Source organism: Denticeps clupeoides, chromosome 9 (genome assembly GCF_900700375.1).
Source record: "Denticeps clupeoides chromosome 9, fDenClu1.1, whole genome shotgun sequence".
Classification (NCBI taxonomy): domain Eukaryota; kingdom Metazoa; phylum Chordata; class Actinopteri; order Clupeiformes; family Denticipitidae; genus Denticeps; species Denticeps clupeoides.
In genome coordinates, this window is record NC_041715.1 from 5,925,289 (window position 1) to 5,934,630 (window position 9,342).

The following is a 9,342-nucleotide window of genomic DNA, read 5'->3' on the forward strand; positions in this document are numbered from 1 at the left end:
CGCAACACTAAAAAGCCGCTAAACTACATTTCCCACAATCCCACGGATAGCGGAAGTGAACGCGGCCACGTGTTATAGGAACATACTATAGACAGCGTGCAGACATCTGAAGTGTTGTCGAATCTTCGCGAGTGAGATGGGAGGTCGTAGTCTGGAACATTTAGTGCTGAAACTGCACGAAGTCAGAGCCGTGAAGTTCGGGACGTTCAAGCTGAAGAGCGGAATCACGTCGCCGGTCTATTTTGACCTCAGGGTGATCGTATCGTACCCATCTCTCATGAACGAGGTACACGCGTGCCAGTCCGAACGGTGAATGCGCTCGCTTTGCGTTTGCCTTGAGTTCACACCGCGATGTTCTCGGGATGTTCTGCCCCACTAGGTCTCCGCTTTCTTATTCCGCCGTGCCCGAGAAGCGGGAGTGACCTATCAGTCCGTGTGCGGCGTTCCCTACACGGCTCTTCCACTGGCTACCATAATCTGTTCGCAAAATAATTTACCGATGCTCATTCGACGAAAGGAAGCCAAGGATTACGGTATTTCCACCATTACCTGAGGTTGCCTGTTTTATTGATTTACTGTCTACTTTTCAGACTCTGTTGACTGTGCAGTGTTGTGGTTGCAGGAACTGGGCAGATGATCGAGGGAGCCGTCCATCCTGGTGAAACGTGCCTGATCGTGGAGGACGTGGTGACCAGCGGCAGCAGTGTCCTGGAGACAGCCCGGGTGCTTCAGAAGGAAGGTCTTAAGGTCACTGATGCCATCGTGCTGTTGGACCGAGAACAGGGCGGCAGGGCGAAACTTGCCAAAGAGGGGATCATGTTACACCCAGTCATCACCATCTCCCAGCTTCTGGACGTTTTGCTGAAAGCAGGACGAATCGACGCTGAGGTGGCCCAGAGTGTCGACAGGTTCATCCAGGAGAACACCTTCACGTCTTCCGAGGCCAACAGCTCTCATGCAGTGAAGAAGTCCTGCGGGTCTCTGAGCTACGAGGCCCGAGCCGAGCTCCCAGACACCCACCCCATGGCTGCGGAGCTGCTGAAGCTGATGGAGGCGAAGAAGAGCAACCTCTGTGTCTCGGCAGACGTGACGGATGCCAAGGAGCTCCTGGACGTGGCCGAGTCTCTGGGCCCTCTGATCTGCGTGTTGAAGACTCACGTGGACATTTTGCAGGACTTCAGTCTCGAAGTCACGGGGCGACTGAGCAAGCTGGCAGAGAAGCACCGCTTCCTCATCTTTGAGGACCGGAAGTTTGCCGACATTGGGAATACAGTCAAGCACCAATATGAAGGTAGTAGAGTCTCAACAGAATCTGCTTACATCATTCTTATTTTATTCATGCACTTTTAAATTCTGTACCCACCAGGTGGACTCTACCAGATCTCTTCCTGGTCTCACATCACGAATGCCCATGCGGTGCCAGGCTCTGGAGTGGTAAAGGGACTAGGGGCGGTGGGCAGGCCGTTGGGCCGAGGCTGCCTCCTCATCGCTGAAATGAGCTCTCGGGGCTCCCTGGCGAAGGAGGGCTACACTCAGGCTGTGGTAAGCTGAACGTTGTTAGCGGAACAACTACAGAACTGAATGCAAACCAGTGGAAACCAAAAAAAAACACTTTTTTTTTGCTTGTAGGAGATCATTCATTAGTTTACAGAGTTGGGGGAGCCTCACATAGACTCTCCACTAGTGTCCCTCAAGGCTCAGTACAAGGTCCTCTCCTTTTCTCCCTCTACACGAGATCCCTCTCCCTCTCCCTCTACACGAGATCAGTTGGTTAGGTCATTTCCTCACATGGATTGTCCTACCATTGCTATGTTGACGACACACAATTCTTCTTCTCTTTTCCTCCCTCAGATCTACATGCTGCTTCCAAAATCTCTGCATGTCTAACTGACATCTCATCTTGGATGGCAGCTCATAACCTCAAACTCTATCCCACTAAAACTGAACTAATATTCATTCCATCAGATTCTTCACCACATCAGGATCTTGCTATTTACCTGGACAACTCACAGCTCTCTCCTACAACAGCCCAGATTGGAGTAACAATAGACAACTAACTCTCCTTCTCAACTCACATCAGCAAACTTTCCCGCTCATGTAGATTCCTTCTCTACAATATCAGACGAATCCGTCCTTATCTGTCAACACAGGCCACCCAGATACTGGTTCAGTCCTTAGTAATCTCACGACTGGACTACTGCAACTCCCTTCTAGCTGGTCTACCACTATGTACCATCCGACCTCTTCAACTCATACAAAATGCAGCAGCACGACTGATCTTCAACCTTCCCAAATTCTCCCACACCGCCCCTCTGCTACGTTCCCTCCACCGGCTCCCAGTAGCTGCACACATCAGGTTCAAGATACTGATGCTGTCCTACAAAGCCAGACATGGAGTAATCCGACCTCACAGCCCTTATTACACCTCGCACTGCACCTTGTATACTCCGAGCCTCCAGTACTGCTCGCCTGGTCCCTCCATCTCTGAAGTTACTAGGAAGACGCTCATCTAGACTCTTCTCTGTCTTGGCCCCTCGGTGGTGGAATGAACTTCCCCTTGAGATCAGTTCAGTCACTGAGTATTTTCAAACAACAGCTCAAGACCTTCCTCTTTAGAGAATATTTAGATGAACTTGTAACCTTCTTATTGTCTGATTTATGTACAGAAACTGCAACATAGTGAATAAAAAGATTGTATTCATAGTTGGGGGTCCTAATGAACCTAAATTGATCACTTCATCAATGGTAATGAAAGCACATTGTAAGTCGCTCTGGATAAGGGCGTCTGCCAAATGCCTTAAATGTAAATGGGAGACACCCCGTTCTTCTAGAACATCCCTACATATCTACGTTCACTTTTTAATCAGTCTTATTTTTGTTTTACTATTAGAGTAATTGTTGGGAAGATGGAAAAACCTTTAATTAGTTTCACTACTGACTGTAGATATTCTCCACCCCCCCCAGGTGAAAATGGCAGAAGAGAACTGCGATTTTGTGTTTGGTTTCATCTGTGGTTCTAAGATCAGCAACAAGCCTGAATTTGTCCACATGACCCCAGGAGTGAGCATGCAGTCAGAAGGTATGACCATCTGTAACGTCCACCGTACTGCACACGTTGCCTTTTCTTTTTTTTTTTTTTTTTATTGATTTTAACATTGAATGTTTAATGGTTGACCAGAGCTTGCTGACCCAGGTCTGCTGATTGGACTGATTAGATAACCATCGATTGCATCAAAATCACATGTCTTGTAATACACAGATGTACTTTAAGTACTTTTTTTTTTTTTTTTTTTAATCATTTATTATTTGCTTCAGGTGATTCCCTTGGACAGCAGTACACCAATCCCCACGATGTCATCTGTACCCGTGGCTCTGATGTCATCATCGTGGGAAGGGGCATACTGGCCGCAGCTGACAGGGTGCAGGCGGCAGAGACGTATAGAAAAGCAGCATGGGACGCATACACGAAGAGACTCTCGGACACGAAATAACACCACGTTCCATAAAACCGCTCCGTCTCAACAAATCCAAAATTAGGAACCGGGCGATTCCTGCCGCAGTACCGAGGCATTCCTGCACCGTCAGTTCGGTGTACAATGAGTCTCAATTAGCATTTTTTGGCTTCCATTTTCATATTGATATGTTTTGCACACACTTTACAGTATTTCAGGTGTCACAAAATAATGAACCACGTCTGTACGTCTTTTGGTTGGTTGGTTGTTAAATCTTATATGTTTGTGATTGTTCATTTGAATTATGGCAGTGAATTGTTCCAGGCCCAGCAATGCCATTGAAGGTAAAACAAATAAATATGGATTTTTTTTTTATGTTGTTGTAGTCTTTTATTGTGGACTTTAATTGTGTTTATTAATGCACTGGGTGTGAACATGTACAGATTTGCACAAAGTATTGTGACGTCTGTGTGCGAAACTATACAATTCAGACTATACAATTGAAGGCTAGAAGACTGCTTTAGAATCATATGACCTGCAGAGGGTGCAAATGCACAATAAAAACTTTTTCTTAACCACAGAATTTTAAAATTCTGTGTAGCTTGAGCCAAACCTTTTATCAATTTCCTTTGCTAATTGAATATTTTTATGTTCATTAAATACATTTTGCATAACAAGTAACATTACTCTGTGCTAGCATTATAACTATTATACAGAGAAACCATGTCTTTAGAATAATGTTGCTTACTGACCCTCCAGACCTGATGTCCCATCTGGACAGGCAGCCCTTAAGTGAACTTCCACTGTTTACCCAGCAGTTGCTTATCTTGTTGTGTACTAATGCACAGTCTGTGTAGCGTCTCTGACCCCCCCATTTGTCACGCTCACATATGTCAGGTGTGTTGTGAAACTGAAGTATATGTCCTTAATTCTGTCCCTCCCATTGCATTTTGATGTGTGTTTATTTCATTATTATTCATGCATTTGCTTGCCTCCACGGCCATTTTTAAATCCTCAGCATTCTAGAATCTTTATCTGATCTTTACTGAGATAGTTACATGTGCTAATAATAGGAGCAGTGGCCCTGCAGCAGCACTCTGTAAATCGGGTTAAATGTGTGGCTCAGGGACACAATGGTGACCCTACGGCTGAGTGACTCAGTTCATTAATGGTCAGTAGAGTTTGTTGACCTCGCTGGGCTAGGGTAAAGGTTAGGGATCCTTTCCGATTCAAATGTCACCCAACAGAAACGACACTGCAGGTGTTATTATAATATAAAAGTGATAATCTTCTAGAAACATGAGATAATGATTAACCAGCGTTGGATTGGAATTGCATATATAATTTTGTTATAGGGCGGTAGTAGCCTAGTGGGTAACACACTCGCCTATGAACCAGAAGACCCAGGTTCAAACCCCACTTACTACCACTGTGTCCCTGATCAAGACACTTAACCCTAAGTTGCTCCAGGGGGGACTGTCCCTGTAACTCGCTCTATCGCTGCGGATAAGGGCGTCTGATAAATGCTGTAAATGTAATGTAAATGTAATATGCTATACTATTTACTATGGCAATTATTTAGAGTAGTATGATACAGTATAGGAGAGTGGAACAAGGGTCTGTCAGTGTGTGTGTATCGTTGATCAATGGAAATTTGAAAAATTCACCATTTTAAAAACATATTGAAAAACATTTTATTATATTGTAAATTACTGTAGACCTTAATCTGTGCTATAAAACTATTGTGTTTGTTGTCAATATACACTGCACAAAAAAAATGTGCTCAACCGGATTCAGGTCTGGGGAACGGGCAGGCCAGTCCATAGCATCAATGCACAGCAAACCTTCTTGCCACAGCTCACATTGATGTGACATCCTAAATGAGCTGCACTACCTGAGCAACTTGTGTGGGTTATGGACCCTCTCTCATGCTACCACTAGAGGGAAAGTACCGTCAGCATTCAAAAGTGACAAAAACATCAGCCAGAAAACATAGGAACTGAGAAGTGTTCTGTGGTCCCCACCTGCAGAACCACGCCTTTATTGTGATGTCCTGCTAATTGTCTATAATTTCCACATGTTGTCTATTCCACTTGCACAACTGCATGTGAAATTGATTGTCAGTTAGTGTTGCTTCCTAAGTGGACAGTTTGATTTCACAGACGTGTGGTTGACTTGGAGTTACATTGTGTTGCTTATGTGTTCCCTTAATTTTTTTTTTATTGACTTTTGACAATACAATGTGTATTGACTTTTGACATCCATATACTGTTTTTAACATACAATAAAGTATAGCATGCTTTTGTTTTTTAAAGCATTTTACCTATGCAATTTTTTACTGCATCACGGATGGTTTTTGTGCTTGGATCCTCTTCCAAAACTTTATTAATCCCGAGGTAAATTCTTTTGTCCTAAAAGCATGCTCAACACAACAAGAGAAAGCAAGAACAGAACAGTAGTAATAGTGCAGACAGGAAAAAGTAATATAATAAATAACTGTGACAGGTATCGTAAAGTGACCTTAATTAGATAAGTCATTTGAAAAAGTGACATTGTGTTGAGAGAGAGCGGTGGCAGCACGTTGTTATGGATGAAAAACCAGCGTTCAGTAGCATACAGGAGAGTATGACCGCACAGTCCCAAGAGAAAACAGACATTAGTACTTTTATTATTAACATTAATACGGATGGCACCTGCCCTACCCAACTGTGACGTAGAATTCGTTCAATTGTACGTGTGTGTGTGCGGCTCTAGGCGGAAATGTATTATTGATCACATTAATGCACAAAATAATGCACGAACAAAAGCCAGATGTGTGTGTGTGTGTGCGCGCCTTAAACCTCCATCTGCGCTCCGTGCTAAAAGCCGGGCGGCGATGACGTCACCGCTCTCGCCGCTCCGGCCAGCCAATCGCGGCCCTTTCCGCCGCGCTGCCGCGCTCGTTTGCATGCGGCTCCGCCCCGCCCACCGCGAGGCGCTTAATGTCAATATTGGACGAGCGCGGCGAATCCTTTCCCTTTAAGACCCGCTATATAAAAGAGAAAAGAAATAGAAAAGGGGGCATCTCGGCGGGTCACGGCTGGCGGCCGCGCCAGGTGTCCCTTCACCTGCGGCGACGCGCTCGGGGGTCCGCAGGTGAGCCTTTTCCGCACGCTGCTTTATAGGGGACTGCTTTTCATCCCCCTGTCTCTCTCTCTCTCTCTCCCTTCTTTACTCCAGGTCGTGATGGACGAACTCGAGCCCGTCGGACAGGAGGTTCGAACTCGGGAGAGAACTTTCTGGAGGACCTGAAACAGCATCTGCTGTATTTGCCTGACGTTGAGCCATACGCACAATACCTGGACACGATGTTTTGTTCGTTCGGCTCGCGTTAAGCAAGTACAGACATCCAGCAAAGACAGATACTGTGTGTGTGTGTGTGTGTGTGTGTGTGTGTGTGTGTGTGTGATGGGAAGCCATTACCTGTCTGTTGTATTTAGTCCATGTTGTACAGCATAAAATGTTATTCCTGACCCTCAGTAGGCCTATACAACTCTCCCAAGACGCACATGTGCTTATTAAAAAACCTGGGCGCAGGAAAATGGTGAATAAAGGATGATGACAAGTTATGAGCGTTGTTCAGTCTCGTCCCTGCACACACACACCTTGCTGCGGCCAACCAGTTGGGAATTTACATCCGATTTGAATATTTTAACTGAAAGTTCAGGCTTCGTCGCACCAATATGTGTCGCAAAAAAAGAAGACGACTGCCGGGAAAACACACGCGCGCAGAGAAAACCTGTAATATAAAATCCATCTGCCTTTGTCCACAGTTTGATAAATATTTGCTTTATGAGGAGAGAAAAGCTCAAACAGCCTGCATCCTGGTTACCTTCCCAACTGTCACTTCCAAGGTCACGCCCCCAGCCTCCCAAACGTCTAACGGCCTGAAATGCTACTAATGGGACCTCTGCTTTATTATAACATGATCAAGTGTCAGTGTTGGGGACCTGTTTTGGCTGATGCAGGCATCATTTCATTACAAGAAGGTTCCTGAACCGCTGCGAGGGCGGAACAGTTGTAGCCGGCGGGCCGAGCTCGTCCTCCTGATGGTGCACGGAGCAGATGTTACCTGCACGGCCTGTCAGGACCAGTTCACGTGTGTCCTTGGGCGGATTAGTTTCTATGGCAGCGGCGGACAAGTGGGCGCAGGTCATTTCTGGTCCTTTCAGTGACTCTCAATGGCACACACACACACACACACACACACACACACACACACAAAAAGAGCCTCAAAAAACAAACAGAACTGGACCTTTCCATGGAGCCCAGAAAGCACAGTGAATTGGTACCAATTACCACGAGCCACTGTACGCCACAGTAAGCTTAAACAACAAGTTTATTACGTGGCGATCCAGCGTTGGTGTCGCGTTGCCTCAAGTTTTTTTTATGTTTTTTGCAAACTAGTTTCTAATCAGATATGCAAACTGAGTTCATTTGCAAGTCAAACAGACCTCACTGTTAGGATGTAGTTTTTTTCCCCCCGTTTGGCGCGAGGACTCACGTGTAACGGAAAATGCTAAGATGCTTCAAAAATAAGAGAACTCAATTTGTGTGTGTGTGTGTGTGTGTGTTCTGGTGTTCCGTTGTTCCGTTTCAGAGTCAGAGTGGCACCATGTGGCACAGAGATGCTTTTTTTCTCCCCCGTTTCCCTTCCCTTCCTTCTCAGAATGGACTCGTGCTTATGCAAGACCCCAGTCTGGAAAACAAGCCCTGCTGCCTCCGTTACCATGGAGAACACAGAGCCCGGCCATCTGAAGGTCTCATGCATGTACACACACGCATGACCAGCTTTCAAACAATAGTACTAATAATCCTAATAAGAAGAGGAAAAAGAAGAATGCGACGACTTTTTTTGACTAAAAAACTGTATTAATTAACCTTAACAATATTTCTTTCTTTCAAATGTTATAGTTGCTGAAATATTATCAGTCTAATGTCTCTAGTTTCACTATTTTAGCCCTCAGTAAACACATTGTAAAGGATATTAGCTAAATAAAAGACGGAGTTGAAGAATTAACCATTGTGCGGCCTGTGGAAGATAAGGTCTCAGTGCCGGCCTGTGGTTGGCCGTGCTGGACGTGTTGGATGTAAATGAGTGTGTGTGTGTGTGTGCGTGTGTGTGTGTGTTGGGGGGGGGCACGAATTTCCCAGTGAAATGAGGACCCAGCTGATGCACACACAGATCTAATCTCTCCGGCCGAATCAAAGGCCACCAGCTGCTGCGCTGCAAGGCCCCTGCCCACCTGCCCCATGGCAAACAGGGCCATGCAGGTGTATAATCAGATCTGTGGAGCGCACACACACACACACACGCGCACACACACACACACACACACACACACCTTTTCTCACTTAAACATCCCCCCCACACACAGTTTACCCGCTCTCTTTATTTCTCTTGCACACAAACAAAGGACAGGTAAAGCTGGTTAAAGGGGGGGTGAGCTGAGTCGAGGGGGCAGGGATGCAGATGTTGGTTTGGCTCCTCCCCTCCCCTATTCATGCCCAGGAGCCGGCGTGAGCCAATCAGTCGGCGAGGCCGTCCCTCTGAACCACGCGGTCGACTTCCGACTGACGTCTGCGCAGCGTAAGCACGCAGCACAGTCAGGGCGACTGCAGTAAATCTCCACGCCACAAGATGTCACCTGAGACAGGCATGGGCGTCATATAAAACATTCACCTTCGGGTCAGCGAGTTCCGCGGCTCCGGAACGGTCCTGTGGTGCAGCACACAAATGACCAAATTACCGTTGCACAGCGAACCCCCCCCCACCACCACCACCCCTACCTTCCCGGGTTAGGCTGAGGTGGACAGTGCGCACCGGACAATTCGACAAAAAAAGCTACAA

The 9,342-nt window shown here is 46.3% G+C and overlaps 1 protein-coding gene and 1 long non-coding RNA gene across 3 annotated transcripts; both read left to right on the top strand.

Moving 5' to 3' along the window:
* The first annotated feature begins 63 nt into the window (after window positions 1–63).
* Window positions 64–3,827, top strand: umps (uridine monophosphate synthetase). Of its 2 annotated transcripts, XM_028991621.1 has the most exons (6): window positions 64–286; window positions 380–533; window positions 623–1,291; window positions 1,367–1,542; window positions 2,965–3,079; window positions 3,316–3,827. In XM_028991621.1, exons 1-6 carry the CDS (start codon window positions 137–139, stop codon window positions 3,489–3,491), a joined length of 1,440 nt encoding a protein of 479 aa, XP_028847454.1. In that variant the 5' UTR covers window positions 64–136; the 3' UTR covers window positions 3,492–3,827. The 2 variants fall into 2 exon arrangements, with proteins under 2 accessions (XP_028847454.1, XP_028847456.1); XM_028991623.1 differs by lacking the exons at window positions 2,965–3,079; window positions 3,316–3,827 and adding an exon at window positions 1,852–2,052.
* Window positions 3,828–6,443: 2,616 nt separating this feature from the next.
* Window positions 6,444–7,060, top strand: LOC114796689 (uncharacterized). Its single transcript, XR_003750775.1, has 2 exons — window positions 6,444–6,587; window positions 6,672–7,060. It is a non-coding gene; the product is annotated as an uncharacterized LOC114796689 (long non-coding RNA).
* The last annotated feature ends 2,282 nt before the right edge of the window (window positions 7,061–9,342 follow it).

Bases quoted from the DNA above. Each gene is read 5' to 3' on its own strand.
- umps (XM_028991621.1), top strand. From the start codon at position 137: ATGGGAGGTCGTAGTCTGGAACATTTAGTGCTGAAACTGCACGAAGTC. The intron at 287-379 runs GTACACGCGTGC...CTGCCCCACTAG, and splicing joins ACCCATCTCTCATGAACGAG to GTCTCCGCTTTCTTATTCCG. The intron at 1,543-2,964 runs GTAAGCTGAACG...CACCCCCCCCAG, and splicing joins AGGGCTACACTCAGGCTGTG to GTGAAAATGGCAGAAGAGAA.